Source organism: Protomyctophum bolini (genome assembly GCF_963924005.1).
Source record: "Protomyctophum bolini genome assembly, chromosome: 13".
In the NCBI taxonomy this organism is placed as follows: domain Eukaryota; kingdom Metazoa; phylum Chordata; class Actinopteri; order Myctophiformes; family Myctophidae; genus Protomyctophum; species Protomyctophum bolini.
Window position 1 is genome coordinate 30,305,162 of NC_137874.1, and position 21,150 is coordinate 30,326,311.

Here is a 21,150-nt window from a genome sequence, read left to right on the forward strand (position 1 = left end):
AGAACAACACTGTCTGAACAGATTGAATGTGTCCACTGGACAACAATACAGTTTACAATTATGATATATGCAGATAAACATTGGCAATTTAATGCATTACAACGTAACCATCCCATTCCCTGATACTAAATAACATCATTGACACATACACAACAAAACCTTAGGAAATACAGAAAGTAAGTTTGAGTTTCTTTGTGTTTCAGTCAGTACAGCGTTGACAGATATTTACATGACAAGTTTTATTTATCAGTTTTTAATAATACCAGTAGATGACAAAAAAAGAGTTTAACCAGCAAAAAACACCAGTAAAAAATAAATACATTAATGGAAAAACATAAATAATACAAAACAAATACAGTGAAATTACAATACAAATATTACGAGACAGGAAGTATTTAAATTGGCATGGTCTTCTTCTCTCCAAAGGAATGACTCAGTTTACTGGAGTAGGGAGGGGGGGAGGGGGGCATAAAAACTAAAATGGAGAGAGTAAGAGCGACCTTAAAAAATAAAACAATAAATTATGTAACTTCCAGCCTATATACAGTATCGTTGCGTTGAAAATATATTTCATTTCGAATGCATCTCCACTGAAAGCCATCTTCATCCATCAGAAAATAAGAAAATTATAAAACATTATTAGGACAAAGAAAATAAGAAAAAGGTTACTCAATTAAAAGAAAAAGAAAAAAAAAACATTTCTTCAATCATTACAAAAAAACAAAACAAAACACAAGCTGATCATTGCTGATGTGAATTCCACTGTCCCTTTACTTCTAACTGGCAAGGTAACAGCGACATTTCCGATGCCGTGAGCAGCTGAGGAGGTTTCTGTCTGTCACTGTTCGTTCACATCCAGGCATTACTTTTTTTCATCAAACTCTGATCTTGTGGTAAAAGTCAAGCATCGAAGTAGAGCAGTGGTTCTCAAAGTTGCATCCACGGACCCTCAGGCTTCCTTGAGGGGTTTCCAAATGAACCCGTACAGTACACTACAGGTCTATAACTCTGACAGAGTACACATGGAACCCAATGGACATGTATGGGTCCATTTGGTTCCATGTGTACACTCTCAGAGTTATGGGGGTCCTTGAAATAAATAAATAAAATTTGAGAACCACTGAAGTAGAGCCAGCTCATCTTGTGATTACTGGTAAGGACTGAGTTTGTAGTTGTACTTGAGGAGGGAAGCATGTCAATTCAGACATACTGTTCTTTGGGAAAAGTGTATGGGGCTACTCCCGGTGGGAGAGAGGACAAGCCCTGAATGGATGTGTGGGGAAAGTAGGTGTTTTTAGATTTGGGCAGGGTGCAGGAGGTGTTGTTTGTACTGGTGGGGCCAGTGGTGCCGTGTGAGGAGTTATAGGGATGCTGAGGTAGAAATGAGAGAGGGGGGATGATGGGAGGGGAGAAGGGCTCTGGGTAATCCTCCTTGTTACAGGCCAGTCTGTAGCTGACGTAGTCAGCTGTGTTGGGAAGCTCCTCATAGAACTTTCCAGAATACTGTGGATGGGTGGAGAAAAAGGCATGTCAGGATGTGGAACACACATGCAAATATACTGTATATACTATATACTACACACAACGTACAACACTACATACATGGTTACCTGCATACAGTGCATGCAGACAGACAGAACTAATCTGTAAATGAGCATGCTCTGTCATGACTTCCAAGTTACATGCGCTGGCCGCATGCTGTTTTGAAGCTACTTAGACATGCAATTTCTACTAAACACACTGCCTGTCTGTAAACCACAGTCGGCTCTACAGTGGAAGAGTACACACGATGTATCCATTTCAAAAAGAAAAAGAAGAATAAAACATTACCTGAAATTGAATAATTAAATATAGAAGGTCCTGTCTGCAACGGTGTTGTCAAAGCTGTTGTCAATCATTTGTATAGTCAATCATTTTTGCCAATTTTTATTTCAACGATGGCCTTAAGTTACAGACAGCTTTAAGAACAAGCACGGATACATTGAAGCCCATGGTGCCTATGGCACAGTGGTGTGGCCATTCAAGCCTTATGGCACATGTTTAACAATAACAACACTGATCGATTTAGGGGCCTAACAATGCCCAATGCACAGCCACGCTGCAGTTTGTCCATGGCCACGGCTTTCTGGCCAGCCCTGTGGTAAACTACCAACTTATTTGATCGTATTAATTGTAACATAGTATGTTGGGTAAATAAAAGTATATGAAAAGGAAAACATGTTCAATATTACATTTATGTCTATATACATACAAGAATATATACAAATACAATATACCGTGTGTGCAGTGTAATCACTGCAATATTATTACTATATTTCTAATTGTTTGTTGTTGCAATATTATGATACATGTACATGACATACACTGTGATTAGGTCCTACTATGTCATCCCAGAATATACATTTACAATACTGTACTGTGCTTATAATGCTTACACCTGGTCTGACCCAATATTCGTTATATTCCTTTTTTTTCTCCTTCTTATTTTTACTTTTACACTTATTTACTTGTATATTTATACGTATCTGGGGCTGTATAAATATGCTTTGACAGAGAGAAATGCAATTATTATACTTATGTGAAAATACATACAAATTTACATTATCAGTCTAAAAAATGTAAGGGTTGCTCAGCCCATTGCCACCATTTAGAATGCTGTACATTTACAATACCAGTACCTCACTGAATTTCAGTGGTCTAGTACTGGCATATCAAAACAATTACCCCCGCTGCCACTTGGGGCCGCCAACGTATGTGAAAAGTGAAAACTCCATTGCCTTTAAGCAATTAGAATAAAGGTTTGGTGACTGACCACACCTTTATATGGGTTTCTAAATCTTAATTTATATAAAACAGCACCTGAATATCATCCCCTGGCTTCATCCTTGCAGGCTGAGAAGGTTTTTGTGATGGTGAGTCTTTACTGAAAAAGGAAAAGAAAATCAACATAAGAAATGTAAGAATATAAGGTTCATAAAATTACATTTAATTTGCTATCCACATATAATGCAACTGCTTATTGTAGGACATACACAATAAACAATATAATTAGACAACAGATAAGAGAATGCATGATACATATTGCTACAATATAAACACTTTATAAACACATTATTAAAAAATTAAATAAACAAATAAAGGAATTCCAGGAAAAAAGAATATGTCAGATAAAGGTAAAGAGATACTGTAACATAATATGTACATACGAGTTTCCGTCTTTCTTCATGTTAATCCTTATCTTGAGAATCACAACCGTAATGGTGATTCCCAGAAGCGTGCCAGCAGCCAATAACAAGGCAATCACACCAATGAGATCACCAGTTGCTACCAGGGGTAAAGGCTTTTCTAAATAAGAAAAAGAAAGTTTCAATGAAGATTACATTCATAAATGCAAACAATGTATTACAAATTTGGCACTTTTGAGGAATCACAATTTAGCTTGGATTTTATCGAAAGCACAATATTTGATAAGCACAACACCTTTCATAAATTACGTTTCAGGACTATAGCTTCCAAGGCCACCCTTGTTGTCCCTTACCTATCACGCTGATCGCTACAGAGGCCGATTGCGTCCCGATGCTGTTGGTTGCATCGCACACATAAGTTCCTTCCAGGTCAGTGGTCACGGGCCCTTTGAAAATCAGGAGGTTGTCTTTGATCTCCACGCTGCTCGGTATGCTGCCGTTTACCCTGAGAAAAGCAGAGAGGATATCACACATCTGCCCACTTTCTGCGCTCACAAAGACCTTAACCACATTAAAGCCTTTCTGCATGAATATAAAGGTATTTTGACCAATCTGTACATTTGGTATGTTAATACAATATTAATACCACAACAGTATTTGTAGTTGGTCTACCTGCTCTTATATTGAAAACTTGAAACGAGTCCAACCACTATGGTTGACAATTGGAATTGCACATTGTCTGTTCTGATGAATGTCTAACGACCAAAACATTGAATAAAGAGCTTTTTATTTTGTGCAGGTTTCTGTCAGTGTGCGGGTCCTCTTCTTTGTCATTCAGCTAGAGATCCCCTTCTGAATGCATGAAGCTCAAAACGAAATATATTGTATCTTCTGCTTAATGGCTTTCCGCACTGGCTCAGCAGTACAAGTTTTGACACATTTTAGGTTGAATTCACTAGTAAATTCACACATGAACATTTACAAACAGCAGTACTCACACTCTCCATTGATAGAGGGAGACAGCTGGGTTGGCATCAGCTTCGCAACTCAGCTGAACGTTGTCTCGGTTCAGGTACCAGTTTCCATCAAACCCATCGACTGACACTTCCGGCTCATCTGGGGCACACACACGTTGATATTACTATACTTGTGCGGATCGACATTTTAACATAGCATCATTCATGATAGCTGGAAAATAGCAAACCTCCAAGTCAAAGTCGTACGATTAGTCACACACGTTACCGCAGTGAAATTTGTTCTCATCTCTTGGAGCGGTGAGTCGCAGTGTGCACCGCACTCAGGAATCATTCGTTGATTTGTCCCCCAATCAACCCATTGATGCTGAGTGCCAAGCAGGGAAGCATTGGGTCCCGTTTTTACAGTCTTTCGTATGACCCAGCCGGGGATCGAACCCCCGACCTCCCAGTTTCAAGGTCGGACACTAAAACCACAAGCCCACTGTCAAGCTCACAACGTGTGGCAGCACGACGCATTGTGAGATTGTAGATTTGCTCTGTTTGTAATGCCACTTGGGAATTCATAGAGAGCAATCCTTCAAAATAAAATCCTTCTGAAGGCTATTATTATAAAGAAAGTCACAGACAGCCAAATACAGGAACAATCGTAGACAAACAGAATAGGAGGAAGGAACAAAATAATCCTCAAAGCTAAAGAAACAAACAATGAATGGATGCATAGTGAATGTCTCACATTGGATATCAAGGGTGACACTGTCTGTGAATTCCTCCTCGTTGTATGTGCTGACACAGGTGAGGACTTCCTGGTGTGTCTCTCTGCTGGGCACCAGGATGTAGTCACTCTGCACCGTGAACGTCCCGTCCGGGTTACTGTACTCCTGGGTCATGGCTTCACCTTCCACCCTGGTATCCCACCTGTTCATGTCATCCAAACCAAACGGTCAAAGGTTTTTTAGTTTTTTCCGGGTATATTAGCTCAGTATTAGGTCGGATTAGTTTACCAGTTAACCACAAAAACAAATCTAAATGGTTTAAATAGTGCCTGGTGGTTCAGCGGTCCAGGCACCTTGGCCCGTACCCCAAATCTGGCAGTGTGCCGCGGGTTCGACTCCCGATCCCGACGGCCTTTACTGCATGTCACCCCCATCTCTCTCCCCCATTTCCTGTCAGCCTACTGTCTGTCCCTCTATAAAAAAATAAAGCCGCATCTACACGCTCACAACATGCAATGCTTTGTGCAACGTACAACGCTTTGTGAGGTTATAGATCGGCTACCCCGCCCCAAATAAAAAAAACATATTAACTCACAGGATACACCAAAGATAGAACACACGCATACACAGGCACAGACAGGCACACTTACACCCACACCCACACACATACTGTACACTCAACTGTCATTAAGACATGTGAATCCCTTGACTCCTTCAAAACCGCTCTCAAAGGTCACCTACGGACGGCTGCCGAAACTGTCCCCCGTAAAATCTGAATCCCCCACCCACCCCTTTTTCTCCTCACTGTATATGTTTTTCCCCCCTTTTTTTACCTCCTTTATGATGATTTCCTGTTTTTGGCTATATACGTAGAAGTGTATATTTGTATGTCTCTAAATGTTATGATGAATTGAAAACGGTGGACCCTCTTGTAAACAAGTGTAATGCTTTATGGTGTCGTCCACTCACAATTAACAGTTTTTTATTGAGTTGTGCTTGAAATGTACTGTAATTCTGCAAACCGTTAATAAATACTTCAAATCAATCAATCAATCATATCTCACCTGATAGTGCAAGCTGGTTTCCCATTGGAACACGTACAACTGGCCACTGGTGTTTTCACATTGGACGACTGAGCCACTTGCGTGGGTGTGGACAGACTCATCTCCGTGGTAGGGCGAGCTGAACAACAACAACGTAAAAATGTTATTAACAATTAAACAAAAACTAAATAAAATCATTGATAGGTTCAGTTAGTAGATTAATATAGTATGTCTGTATTTCACTTAAATAGTCTTACTGTTGACAGTGAGGTTCACTGCGTTCTCTCGGTTCCCAGCAGGGAATGTGGTGTATTCACAGATATACATGGCTTCGTCAGAGAGGCGGAGCGAGGAGATGGTGATGGTGGTGTCCTCCAGCACTGGAGTTCGCCTACGCACCGCTCCACTTTTAAAGATGACTCGGTCCCGGTAGAGTGGGGCCACAGACACCCCGAGAGAGGGGTTGGCGATCGCTACATTCTGCTTAATACCGTTGACCAGTTTCTGCCATGTCACCTGGGATGAGATGAGATCATTAAGTTCAGCAAGGTAGCCCTGCCTGTGCGCCTAATATCGCCCTTGGCCACAGGGGTGGTGTTCATTTTGCGATTTCATGAGTGAGGGTTACATATTTGGTTTCCCATAAAAAAATACTGAGGCCATAGGACTTGGAGGGCTTGTATGTTCAAAGCAGTAGTCATAGCCTAATATTTGACATGACGTTGACAGCCATTGATTGCTTTTTCTTCATACTATTAGTTTAAACATGAAAATCAAACATTCTATTAAAATATTATACCGTATTAATCCCAGTGATGGAAACAATCTGCAGTTTATCGCTCGCAAAAGTTACAAAATTAAATTGAAATTAAATAAAGAATAATGAGCATTTTAATTACACATTCATCATGCTGTATATAGATATGCAAAAGGAAATTGAGGATAATTCTTACAATGTAACATGAAAGCTGTCATTGCAGGAAAATAACTGTTTAGGTCCCTACACACTGCTGCATTCTTCAGGTTTTAAGCAGTGTTTTCCAAAAAACCTGTCCAGTCTGCAAGGACCTTTATACATGTGAGTACTTTGATGCAGTTTGCTCAAAGATCTCCAAACTAAATAAATGGCCGTGGCAAATTTGAGTCGGAAATCTTAAAATGTCACTGACTAATTATAGTGTGCGTGGGAGTTATGTCCAGGAGGACTATACCTGTGAGATTTTTACTGGTGGGTCACTGTTGACAAACCGACAGCGGAGATCCACTTTTGACCCCATGAGCGCTGACTTCTCATCATCCATTTCAACAGACTGGCCATTCACTATTAGGGACAGAAATACAGGGGTTAAATAATATGTACAAACAAACACACAGAGCGAAGTAAGCACACACATGACAAGACGCACGCACGTTATTAGTGCAGCCGCGCCCGGCAGCCGGCGAAAACTAGAGTTCTCAACAGGCCCGAAAATTAAGGCCCCCCATGCCAAAGTGCCAGAGCTCGCCCAGCAGTCTGCCGCCAACGAAGCGGATGCGTGCACAGGCTTCTGTATTATGATTATTATTATAAAGAATTGTGGATATTTCTGAGATTTTGTAACTATAATTCTCAGTCTTATAAGCAGATTATAATTTATAATGCTCTAAGTATGTTTATAATGTTTATAATTCCTAGAAACTGCTGCCCCTTCCCCCAACAGCGTGATGAAAGGTCACAGATTAGACTGAGGGAGGTATAAATAGGTGTGATCTGACTGGCTACTGCTCTCACACAGACTTTAGTGGTCAGTCACCAGCAGAGTCCATCCCACTAAACTTAATTGCACACAATTGTGTGTGTGTGTGTGTGTGTGTGTGTGTGTGTGTGTGTGTGTGTGTGTGTGTGTGTGTGTGTGTGTGTGTGTGTGTGCGTGCGTGCGTGCGTGCGTGCGTGCGTGCGTCGTGCGTGCGTGCGTGCGTGCGTGCGTGTGTGTGTGTGTGAGTGTGTGTGTGTGTGTGTGTGTGTGTGTGTGTGTGTGTGTGTGTGTGTGTGTGTGCGCGCGCGTGTGCGTGTGTGTGAGAATGAGGTCAACTATTGTTCTACACCGTTTTGTTCAAAGCAACTTCATTGTCTCTGGGATGGCATCTACACTAATAACTCACGTCAACAAACAAAACATTCCTTGACTGAAATCATTGAACCTTTTCCTCAAGATCTGGAACATAATAACGCTTGTGTTTTCATTGATAAAAGCTCCATTCATATAGAAAGAAAATAATTATGCTTTCATATACTTCATGTAATTCCTTAACTTCATAAGCAAGATGATCTTATAAGCTCCTTTCTTGTCACAAGAGACTAGACCCACTTTATCCCTTGCTCTAACAAGACAGTAATGTGGATCCAGAGAATGCCCTGTCACTCCTGTCAGCTTAGGAAGTTGATCTTTTTAAAAGAAAGCAGACAGCTCCCCCACCCCCGTACCCCATCCCTCTGCAATGTTTCTGAAGCCAGTATGAAATGTAAGAAAAGAGACAGGCAGACAGGGTCGGTGGGAGAAATGAGAGGACAGGATTCATCTCTATGCCAGCATTAGTGTGTGTGTGTGTGTGTGTGTGTGTGTGTGTGTGTGTGTGTGTGTGTGTGTGTGTGTGTGTGTGCGTGCGTGCGTGCGTGCGTGCGTGCGTGCGTGCGTGCGTGCGTGCGTGCGTGCGTGCGTGCGTGCGTGCGTGCGTGCGTGCGTGCGTGCGTGCGTGCGTGCGTGCGTGCGTGCGTGCGTGAGCATGGAATGTGATGTACTTTATATGATGTATGGCACGTGTGTGATTTTTAAGTTCACATATAGCCTTTGTGTCACACTGGCACAAATTGACATCTCTAGGCCTAGGCCCTAGGGCCTATATGTGCCCTGTACACGGTTCTGTTTCACCAAGTATTACTCTATTTATCATTTCTACTTTAGATAGCCTACATGGCATGTACATGTATGTTGTTTACTTGACTGATATATTTAGGAATCGTAAGTAGATGCTAGGTTTGATGTCTACACGTTATCCTGGTTGTTTTGTACTGTGTGGTTCCAAGCGTTCTATCGCTATTCTATTGGTGCTTATCTACAAGAATTATGAGTATCAACTGGTAAATTACTGAGAGACTTGTCAGTACACAGGGGTGTTGGGATGTTACTGGCATGTTGCTGATGTTTCATTAAATCTGTTAACGGGAACTGACTAACAGCTCCCTGTATATTAGAGGAGATTCCCAGTAGCATCTATAGGACTAATAGACTGAGACTAATAGGCTGAGGTCCGTCCTCCTCTATACTATCTCACATTGCCCTGTCCCTGACCTCAGAGACACTGACTTTGTTTTTCAGCATTGTTAATTATATGTCAGTTTCACCTGGCTGGCTGCGCTGCTAAATTAAAATTCTAAGTCAAATTAATGATGAGTATGTGTTTCCACCTCACTGAACTTGATAACAATAAATCAACAAAATGAGTAACCATAAAACAGGACTTTGAAGAGGATCCTCCTTCAGGAAGAAGTTTCAGAGGAGTAGCACATTCATTGTGCTGAAACTTAAGTCATTGAAGTTCAAGGTCAAACGTGTGAAAAGAGAGAAATGTCTGTTCTTTAGTGCATTCAGATTGTCAAGGATGGTCTGCCTATCACTTCCCACAATGACAAATCTGGCATTAACAAAAAACCTTGATTTGTGTGATTTCTTGACCAAAGAATAAACACTGCATATTATTTTGTGGTTTTACCTACAATCCTTAGACCCATAGAGCCTCCTCAACAGTGTGGGAAAAAATAAAACAATATACACTGTATAAGATGTTTCAAAATGGTGTCAATCTTTCCCTACCACTGTTCCTAGTATTATCAAAACGCACAGTGAACCTCTTTAATGTATGAGATTACTGTATTATATCACTACAGAGGAGAGGGCGGATGTGATATGGGTAATAATCACTTGTACAAAGAATTGCACAGTAAGGTTCCTGAATATATGTGGATTGTGTATAGATAGGAGCCTGAATAACTGTGAACCTACAATACTAAGTCAAAAGTGATCTTCTCTCTCTTTTTTTGCTTATTTTGCCCCTAAAATGAAATATACTTTAGAAGATTGTAATCAGAAATCTGTCTTGATCTTACTTAATTCCACATAGAGCACCCACATGTGTGTCACATGATCTCAGAATGACCAAGGTTAAGTTTTTAAGGTCATCAGCTTGAAATGTTTTATTCTGTCAATCAATAATAAAGCTTTTTGCAAATCAATAGAACTAACATCATTGACAACTTTTCAGCATAGCCATAGCTGCTGTGACCTCAAATATAACCATTTGAAACAACTGAATGTAAAACTCTCCTAGCCAAATTACTGTACAAAGAGGTGTAGTAGGCAGCTGTGTATGCCACATTTTGGCTCCCCTTTCCTGTCCTGGGAGTATTTCACAGATATGATGAAATGCAGATATGATATGCACTGACTCACAACAAGACCTCATTGTATAATGAGGCAGTGCGAGCGTTTGAATTTGCCTTGCATGTTTACTTGGCCATAGCCAAGCAAACATCACGGGAGATGATATTCTCCCATGATGCTGTTATGCTGATATTTTACATAATCAGAAGATGATAATCTGAGGTGGTAGTGGTGACAAATTGACAATGAGTCATTAATGGAAGACAAAGAATGGCAGTGCCTGTTGCCCTGACATTGTTAATACCAGCAAAGGCACTCTGTATATTCTTTAACACATTAATACAAGTGTCCTGTGTGAGAGACAATAGTTTTATCAATGAACTAAGCCCACATGATATTGCGTTTGAGCTTCAGGCAATACCACCTGTCAATGAGTAGTGTTCCTGCAGCCTATAGGTTCCTCCTACACAGGTTCTAAATGTCTCAATAGAAGAGATGGGAGACCATCTCCAATCGCCTCCAACTCTAATTGTATTAGCATACAAGCTTGTGGGTTGATATGTTTAATGTGTATTTCCTATGTGTAGGACAATGACAAGCAGGATATCTCAACTCTAAATGCATTGAACAGACTTCCTCCACCCACTGCCTATTCTTCATCTCTGTCTATGTTCCTGTCTATGTCTAAGTCTATGTTCCTGTCACATTAACCATCTGTACAATTAAACTTCCGAACCCTAGCTGTCATGCTGCTATCGCCAGTGTCATGACCAGATGTAATGAGATCAATCTATGTACAGTCTTTTCCTTACTGTTCCTGTAATACACATCACACTGACTGGCTTGAAACTGAGCCAAAATGTTCCCCATAATTCAATGGCCACTATTACTATTGTCTGCAGGCCTGTGTGATGGCTATGCACTGACTATATGAAGCGTGTGGGGGTGGGGTATTATTGTATGCATGTGGGAGGTCTTGAAGGTCACACATGTGCACTTAGGATATTACATTATGTGAGAGACATCATCATCATACTTTACTAGTTGGTGACTAGTGTCTCTGTCTGTACATACAGTATGTGACCTGCTCCGACAAATGGTCATGTCACAAAAGCACATTTTGAGTCAAAAGGCGAAAACCAGGTTTACTTAATGAACTGGTGTGTGTGGCCAAATAAAAACATAATTTTAACACTTTCTGTACACGTTTTTGAAAACAATCTTCCCCCTAGTATTGCAGTCAGAACTGCAGCATCACTCCCAATCTTCCGCCGTAGTCTGAAAACCCACCTTTTCAGACTCCATCATGGCCCATAGCACTTACCCCACCCCCTTAGATAGCAATTCTGTAGACTTAGATAGCATTTGATACAGACTTATAGCATGTTATGTAGACAACATAAGTGCATTGTATGTAGTCATAGCACATCATAGTACATATGTATAGCATAGTAGTATAGATGTATAGCTTATATGTATAGTTTCATTATAGATATTCCACTGTTACTTTCTTAGCTTACGCATGTTTCATGATAAATGTTTTTATGTGATGTATTCCCATGCTTTTTTTGTTCTTGCTTAATGTAAGTCGAGAGAGCGTCTGCTAAATGCCTAAATTGTAAATTGTAAATTCTAGTATAATCATAATACCTGATGATCATGTTTTAGGGAGGGAGGGGGGGGGGGAGTTACGGCACTCCATCTTTAAACCATGTTGCATGGGTGCATGGCTGAGACAAGTTAAAAAACAATAACAGGATAACAGCACTCGCAGATACATCATCATCAACAAATGAGCCATCATCAGCATGTTCGCAACAACAGAAAGGGCATTTTATAGGACCAGACGAGGACCAGATGCCAGTCGGCACTCGGCACAGAATATCCATGATTACATGATAGGGTCTCGTTTGTTTAGTTCTTTTTTTGATCCCTTTCCCCATTAGTCATTACCCTTTTAATAATAATAATAATAATAATAATAAACTTTATTTGTATAGCACCTTTCATACATAAATGTAGCGCAAAGTGCTTCACAGGGCAAAAATAGAATACAATAAAAATAAGTAGTTAAAATGATAAAACAATGGCAAAGATACACACACAGAGAACCTCAAAACATTGTGATCACATGCCACAGATAGACAGAACGATGAAGCATGTCTCCTGACAGATTCACGTTCTACTGAGTTCTTCTGCTTTATCAATTAGCGCACAAAAACAGAACTGAACTACAGAACAACACACATTCATTTGGTTGGTATTCACATTTACACAGGTCAACGGCAGAAAGGATGCACACCTAATGAGATCCAGGCTATGGAACATACACTACTGGTCAAAGAAATAGCCACACATAACCAACGTTTGGCACATTCAGTGTTGTGAATTATCTGCATGCTGTCTTACTGGCAGCCTCTGGTGGACACTCCCCATTCCCTGCATCCACAATCACACATGTGTTTGCCATTACACCACTCAACTCATTAGCCAATCACAGTCTAGGTGTGCCACATATAACCAGCAACTCACCCCACACTCCTCACTCAGTCTCCAGCCTTCACACAGGCAACATGCAGCACCTGCAGACCTCACTGAGTCTATCCACTACTCCAGCCATGCGTACTTGACCAAAGTAAGCCTTTGTTCCCCTGTACTGTATTGACTGATTTATTCTATGCTATGTTGTATATACTATGATTGTTCACATATGTTCTAGTGCATATTTACCTGTCATTCAATATGGTCCTTCATTGTCATGCGATAGTTAATAATATGTATTCCATTTCTTATATCTTGCTTGTAGAAACCATGGATTAAGGAGATAATAAACCTGACCTTGTTGAGAATATACCTTGGTGTCACATACTCTCTCTGACCGGGGATACTTGGGTGGTCAGCTCATAGCCCACAAACCCAACCAGCAGAATATTTATTATTCAGGGTGACAGGGTGACCGAAATGTTGCTGCAATAATAAATGTCACTGTAATTATGAGGAGGAGTGTGCAGCTATTAGGAGTGTGCAGCTACTAGTTGCACAAACAATGCCTAAACTGAGTCACCAATCACATTCTAAACTGGGCCAGCTATAGCTTATATACAATCACTATAATTGGAGTGCTTGAGAAATTATAAATCGTACATACTTCACCTGCATGTCCATTGTCCAACTATAAACACACAAACATGCACAATGGCACACACACACACACACACACACACACACACACACACACACACACACACGCACACACACACACACACACACACACACACACACAGCACACGCACACGCACACGCACACTCAAAAACACATACTTCAACTGAGCACTGCTGCTGAGCTCATTATTGGCTTTAGGTGAGGAGCAGACAGCAGGCCTCCCTGACACGGTGACACCTGTACGACCACGAATATATACACACACGCATCCAAACACGCATGCACTGCACATACACACATTATGTGCTGTGTCTGTCATGCCGAAGCACTGAGAAAACTGTTCTTCGTCCTTTTTTTCAGACTTGACTACAGGAGCGGTGGTCTCAAAAACTTGGAAAACTTGACAGAAAAAGACTCATAAAGTGCTCTGTGCTCAAAGTGCAATTAAAAGTAGCAAACGTTTCGGTCCTAAGACCTTCATCAGTGTTATATCAGCACTGACGAAGATCTTAGGAAATTGGACAGTACACCTACAAATTTTGTCCAAACATCACGCAAATTGGTACCTAGTCTCTCTAGAGCCTTTCAGATTTTTCAGACTCCATCCTGATTGGCTAATATTGGCTTCCAAAGTTCGCAGGAGTGCTCCGTTTCAAACAAAATGCCGCAAATCAAGAACACATTGTGTGATTTCCGTGAAATTGTGCATACGCATTCCCACTAGGCCGAGGAAGAAATGTCACTGGAACATTTTCAACTCAGCCTCATGGTGGCGCTATAATTGGCCGATTAGTGTACTGCACGGATCTGTGTAAAACTTTGTATTCACATTCCCTAGCGACCTAGGAAAAATCTTTGCCTGGAATTTTTCACATCTGCTCTTTATAGCGCCACCAGGAGGCCGACATATGTACATGAAATTACTCCAAATTTCAGACAAATCGGTACACATGCTCTCCATGTGATCAAGACGGGTTTGTTTGATTTCTCATAATCCATCCTGATTGGCTTATAAAGGTTTCAGGAGTAGCCCGTTTTGTACCCATTTTGTACAACTCCTCAACGCAGCGTCCGATGAAACTGTGCATGCATATTCCCACTAGGCTGAGGAAGAAATGCCACTTGACTTGACAGTTTTCAAATCAGCGTCATGGTGGCGCTACAACAGGCCACGGGTCACGTCACGTCACACACACACACACACACACACACACACACGTGCAACATGTTTATATTACTCTTAAACATTTTGCCAAACATCACACACACTCCTATCTTCCTGGTGGAGACCTGTGCAGAGAAGGGCACTTTTTCTAGTTTTTTATACAGTGAGCGGGTATTTATCTGTCAAGTTTCCTCTAGTCTGTCATGCCCCCATATCTCTGACCCCACTCTTACCTTCCTCCTCGCAGAGGAGTGCATTCATATTCTGCTATTGTCAAAATAGTCTGGGAAATGACCTCACTGGCACAGATGTCTCTCAGACGACAACAACAACCCATAAAGAGTCCATGGGAAAACATTAGAACAGTAGTGGCATTGTTTCACACCTCCTCTTGCAGGATGTGTGACAGGACGGTATAGTAAGAGCACAGCAGGATCCAAAGATGCACTTGGGCAAATCCTAACAACTTTGACAGCCACTATTTGTTATCTGTAAAGAACCTCCATCTTCTCTCGTCTCATATGAAACCTTACAATGACATATTCTTCTTTCTGACTACCTCACCACTAACTTCCTTATCTTGTACCTACAGCTGGAGTTCATCAGATAGTCAATGGATGCCGACGGTACACAGAAGTGAAGGTGCAGTATTGTATCTGTCAGTGGTGCACAATCACAAATATACACAGTAAACTCCTGGGTGTTTTGTTTAACTCAGAGTGTACAAGTGGGCCTCTCACTCTAATGAACACTCAGGATTTACTGCATTTTCTTAGTCTAGGAGGAAGTGTCTGTTAGTGGTTGACAAATTAGCATACAGTCAGTCAGTAGAGTGAAAACAAAGGCACTGAAATATGAATACATGACCTCATTTGGAAGGATCAACACATTTTACTAAACAGGGACAAAATGAGTAAAACATGTTGATAACATCATGATTTTACTGACTTAGCCAGAGTGCACTGAAATGACTGATCCGATGGGTGTTCATGTGTCTGGCTCAAGGACAATTTGACATGGCACATGGATGTTCACTCCCATATTGGCAGTCCTGTAAATGGCCATCCCTGATGGCCCTTTTATGAAGGCAGAGAGTGGCTGACTGACATCACTATATGCACATTAACGTAGAAGCCAGTAACTGTAGCCATGTGGTCATGCATACTATTAGAATACAGACTGTATTACTACTATTATACTATGCTATTAGAATACAGACTGAAGTGATATTAGATTGTCCATAATAACAAAAATAACTGCCAGAAAATCGCCTGTCCTTTTATATCCACGCCACCCATCCCAACCACTGATCAGCCATACATGACCACACACATAATATATTTTGAATTAGTTTGCTTTATTTTATTAATGAATTACTATATTTGTGTTTCCTGTAGTATGTAGGGCTCTAAGGACGTCAATGTTAGATTTGTTGGTCGGTCCGTCCAGCACTTTGATCCCAAAGGGGGACTAGCTGCTACAATACATCAAAGTTGACTCTGGGTCATTTATAATGGGACAGTCTGAGTAGCTGCTATGGAGCAGGAATTTCATGGAGGTCATGAGGGCCATGGCCTCTGTGCCCGGTCAATCTGGTCTTATCCCCTTCAAAACATGTATTGCCATGAGGCTACAGTGGCATTTCCTCAGCTGATTGCACCCTTTTCTCCTCTGCCCTTTTCCTGTCGATATAATTTTGAGTCTTTTGTTAATATTCTGAATTCTTATTGGATTCTTTCTTCACACATACTGTAACCAGTGGTTCTATTTCGACTACTGCTAGCCTATGTACAGTCTATTTATGAAATAGTTAGTTAAATAGTTTGACACAAATACCGACCAACCAGGAGAATTAAATTAACAAATCTATGTGTTTGCAAACTTGTGATTGAGTGAACTTCTGTCCACCATTGAAAAATACCTCCTCATCAAGAGAAGTCATGTGGCTGCAGTGCTCCTAAAGATTATCAAAGCCAAGAAGCAGTGGCAGCTACCAGCTGGCATCACCAAAAGGAGGCCAAACATTCACCATATGGTCCAAGGAACCCCGAAACCGTGCACAGTACTGCAACTATCCCTATCTCCATCCCTATCTTCAAACAAGGGCCAAATGCCCTGACCTTTGGCCTTTGTGCCCTCAAAACATTAACGACACCAAAGGCCAAGAGGCCTTGCCCCGTAAAGTGATGGAATTCCATGCCTGACAGTGACTTAATATAGTTTGACAGATGAGTATGTTTGAAACAGTCATTTAAATGACAGCAGTAATTAGGCCTGTCACAATTATTACATAATCATTCAAGTTGTGAGCTTGTAGATCAGAGATTTCAACATTCGAAAGTTCGAAAGTTTTTAAATATATGACATTCCTTTGTGTATTTAAGTTAAGTTATCTGTCATCAATTATTTTTTATGAAGCCTAAAGGACAAACAGAAATGTAATTTTTATTTATAATATGTTACAATGTTCAATGCCAAGAACACAATTAAATTGTTAATCGTCAACATTATATTTCCAAACTGAATAGTGTCTCTATCCTGTTCCTGTAGAAAAAGGTCTAGTGACACACTCCATACTGGGAAATGACAAAGCCTGATATTTGTCGTACGATGGTGTAGCATATCAGAAATACATGATTTATAAGCTTGTATCTGCTATTTTCGATACGTGACTCCTTCATAAGACTATACTAGTTAGAGTATAGTTAAGCACTAGGGATGTGGATCACTGGTTTCCTTCAAAACAGGCCTGGAAATCCATCTTTCAGGAGACCAAAAGGGGAGGTAAACATATTTTTCCCATAGAAAGGTGATGGCATTCACTGCCGATATTCTCTCTTTATTTTATTTTGCTCCTTTTGCCCCCTTTTCTACTTTGTACATACAGTATAGTGTTTTATATTTGTTGATGATATTGTATTTTGGTGTTATTTTTATGCTATGTTGATTCATTGAATACAAGGGACCACAATGGAAACAAGTCTTGAGGACTTTTATCCCAAATGTCTCATGCTGTTTACATTTCTGACTAATATAGTATTCAATCAATCAATCAATCACTCAATCACTCAATCACTCAATTAATCAATAGGACTAGAAGAGAGTGTTGGAATGATGGAGGAAGAGTAGGAGAGATACAAAAAGGCAGAGAAAAGAGAGCTAGAGAGAGAGAGAGAGAGAGAGAGAGAGAGAGAGAGATTAACTTTTTAATCTTTAGAACATCAAATCTGTGATTGATCAGAGATTATCCAGATGAGAATACCCACTATGCTTGTCTCTGGCTGTGACACACATTCTCGCCCATCTTGATACATTTGCCTGAACTTGTCATGAAAGTCATATGTACGTCGTATGTACTAACTATGAGCATGGCCAAACATGGGTTTGTGTGTGTGTGTGTGTGTGTGTGTGTGTGTGTGTGTGTGTGTGTGTGTGTGTGTGTGTGTGTGTGTGTGTGTGTGTGTGTGTGTGTGTGTGTGTGTGTGTGTGTGTGTGTGTGTGTGTGTGTGTGTGTGTGTGTGTGTGTGTGTGTGTTTTGGAAGGTGCACGTGAATGCATAAATGTATGAAGGCCACAGATTTTGTAAACTGGAGCTCTGCTGACTGTATACCAAACGTCTTTAAAAGAAATCACACCCGTGTGAACCGAGTGGTGCAACTCCCCCCCACCCCCCCCCCCTCTCTCTCTCTCTCTCATTAGCAGGCAACAGTGCAGCTCTCTCTCTCTGTTTCTGGCACAACAGCGCACAACAGCGCCCCTACTGGTACTCATTCTCGTGCTCATTAACGTCACAAGGACACATACACGGGTGTATACGGACATTGCTGTTCCTTGGAGTGTGGTTGCACCACTCAGAAATAGCCAATAACAACCCGTTGCAAGCTTGTATAGAGGGACGTGTTGTGAGCTTCTAGATGACCTGCTATTTTTGGATAGTGTTCCCCCCATAATATAGAAAGTTCAAGTGGTTAAGCCACTTCATCTCGGAGTACTATGAAGTCCCAGCCCCAAACATGTATCAACGCTATGTGGGACCAAAGCATCAGCTTGCATGGGAAGACAAAAGAACCTTCAGTGTATTTTGAGTGTTAACTATAGATTATAGAATGTTTTATCTGTGTTTTGGGACAGAAGAGGGAAGAGAATAAACCCATGATTCGTATGGGGTGTTGCACAATAGATAGATAGATAGATAGATAGATAGATAAATAGATGGGTACGTAGGTGGGGGAGAGAGAGAGAGAGAGAGAGAGAGAGAGAGAGAGATGCGCACATAAATTGTCACACACACGCCCACATCACTTTGGTGGCACCGGTAAGTAACAATGTGCTGGGACATGCACAAGTGGCCTAGCCCTACAGCAGCTGACAGTTGACGTGGTGGAAGTAATATTTCACTGAGGATGTCACTGTCACACCATGCCAGGTCCCACTGCAGCACTAATCCCTCAACATGGCAATCTTAAACACATGGCACCAGCTTAGACACAAACTCATTGCAAATACACTGTTACACATAATGGACGGACACACACACACACACACACACACACACACACACACACACACACACACACACACACACACACACACACACACACTCAAATTACTGGCTCAATTGGCAGCAGGGTTTTCATCACTGGGTGAGTGAAAAAAGCAATCACACCACATGTCAAATCGGCTGGACACATCCATATGCTATGTGACAATCCCTCTTATTATTGCAATATATGCCCCCATGCACCCCCCCCCCCCCCCCCCCCCCCCTCTTACAATTACACTTCTCCTCCTGCAGGCAGTTTTATGGGGGGCCAAGCTTAGTCTGATTACACCAGTTAGTTGCACCTGTTACGATCAGGCAAGGAGTTATGTGTTCATTCAAAACCACACAACTAAAACTACATGTTGATTCTGCCAGCTGTGTGGTGGAATGGCCACATCTCAGCATAGAGTGATTACACCAATGCACCTGTTACAATGTTACAAACAGACAGTGTGGGTTAAATCTCCCTTTCTGCCTTTGAGTCTTAACTTCATTATTATTACTATTATTTTTTGCAGAATGTTGAGCCTTTTAACTATAGCTTTCAACCTCTTCTAAAGCGCTAAGAGAGATTAATTAAAAGACAGATCCAAATAATGTTAATTTATTTTGATATATTCAGCCAACATTGGGCCCTGATTGGTTGGTCTATTGGTTGATAGATGGATCTTGTATTTGAATGGGTTTTTTTATTGCATCCCCTGCATGATGCATCCATCTTGTATTTTTGACTATCAGATAACACTGTATCTATCTGTATTACTGTAGGCTATACTTCATGTTCTCGTCCTACTAACCGGAGAAACAGTTGAGAAAAGGTCATGTTATAGTTTGTTGATCCCATTTATTTAAATGTTCTTATAGCAGTCAAACTGAAAGCTAAAACTATCCAACTATTATCCATGATTATGATGATATTCTGTATGACTGTTTATAAAAACAAATAGGCTATTACAGCCCAAACAATAAACAAAATTGTAGCCATATAGCCTACAAAAGGAATAAAACGCAGTTTACTAAAATGTGCTATTAAAATAAAACAATTCATTCAATGAAAAATTCGATTTTAAAGGAAAATAACTAAATTGAATAAAATAACGGAGACTTCTCTTCTTACAAAATACCAGAATAAAGTGGTTGGCGTACCTTGAACAACAAAGGCTGTTATCAGGAATATCCAAAACGACGTTGTCCTTTCCATGGCCAAATCACCGCTGCCAGTTTCCCAGTAATGATAAAACCCAGTGTAAACTTTTAATATTTCACCTGCCTCCCTAAAAAAAACAGCTCTTGCGTGTTGACTCCGTCAGAGCAGCAGTCTGGCTGGCGGAGTGTAAACTTCCTTCAACAATCAGAGAGGAGACGCCGCTACTCTCTCCATGGGCTATGCGCAAACGGGGGCGTCAGGCTCCTCTGTCTGGACACACAGATTATTAATATGGATCAGGCTTCATTCAAACGCCCGCGCGGTTACTTAATATGACAACATTGTTCAAAGTCGGTGGTTTAGTTTAGCCTACTCCCATTCTCATAACCTATACTCTACTTCCGATTTGCGTTTGACTCTTTATTTAAATGAACTGCATGTGCGAGTGCGACTGCATGAGGCTTGACCATAGGATAAAGCAGATTAACGCGTGTGCGGGAAGATTATTTCAGCGCTAGACTGGGCTACCCCCCGTCCCGAGCTGGCTGTCAACTGTTTATCACCATTGGCTGAGTATGCGATTACTCTTGTAGGCCCATATATACATTTAATAGCCTATATAGCCTACACACACTACACACCATAGGTTAATGTTGTTTTAGGCTACTTTGGTAAATTCTCTAAACTAATTATTGCTTATATAGTGCATCTGCTGCAGCAGCTGTTACGCCTAACACCTTTATTTATATTCGTTTGAATAACAGCGCGCGCACGCACGCACGCACGCACACACACA

The 21,150-nt window shown here is 41.0% G+C and overlaps 1 protein-coding gene across 1 annotated transcript; it reads right to left on the reverse strand.

The window, feature by feature from the left end:
• Positions 1–1,160: 1,160 nt before the first annotated feature.
• On the reverse strand, positions 1,161–20,507 carry LOC308326647 (nectin 1a-like). The gene is made up of 10 exons (XM_080779617.1): positions 20,354–20,507; positions 7,130–7,239; positions 6,176–6,434; positions 5,940–6,057; positions 4,896–5,077; positions 4,184–4,301; positions 3,539–3,690; positions 3,207–3,345; positions 2,860–2,923; positions 1,161–1,503 (listed from the first exon to the last, which is right to left on the reverse strand). The coding sequence occupies exons 1-10, from the start codon at positions 20,406–20,408 to the stop codon at positions 1,201–1,203; spliced, it is 1,500 nt and encodes a 499-aa protein (XP_080635743.1). The 5' UTR covers positions 20,409–20,507; the 3' UTR covers positions 1,161–1,200.
• Between the last annotated feature and the right edge of the window lie 643 nt (positions 20,508–21,150).

Excerpts from the sequence above, each read along its gene's own strand:
- LOC308326647 (XM_080779617.1), bottom strand. The coding sequence starts at position 20,408 with ATGGAAAGGACAACGTCGTTTTGGATATTCCTGATAACAGCCTTTGTT. Across the intron at positions 6,435-7,129 it reads CACCAGTAAAAATCTCACAG|GTGACATGGCAGAAACTGGT; the intron begins GTATAGTCCTCC and ends ATCTCATCCCAG. Across the intron at positions 2,924-3,206 it reads ATGAAGAAAGACGGAAACTC|TAAAGACTCACCATCACAAA; the intron begins GTATGTACATAT and ends TTCCTTTTTCAG.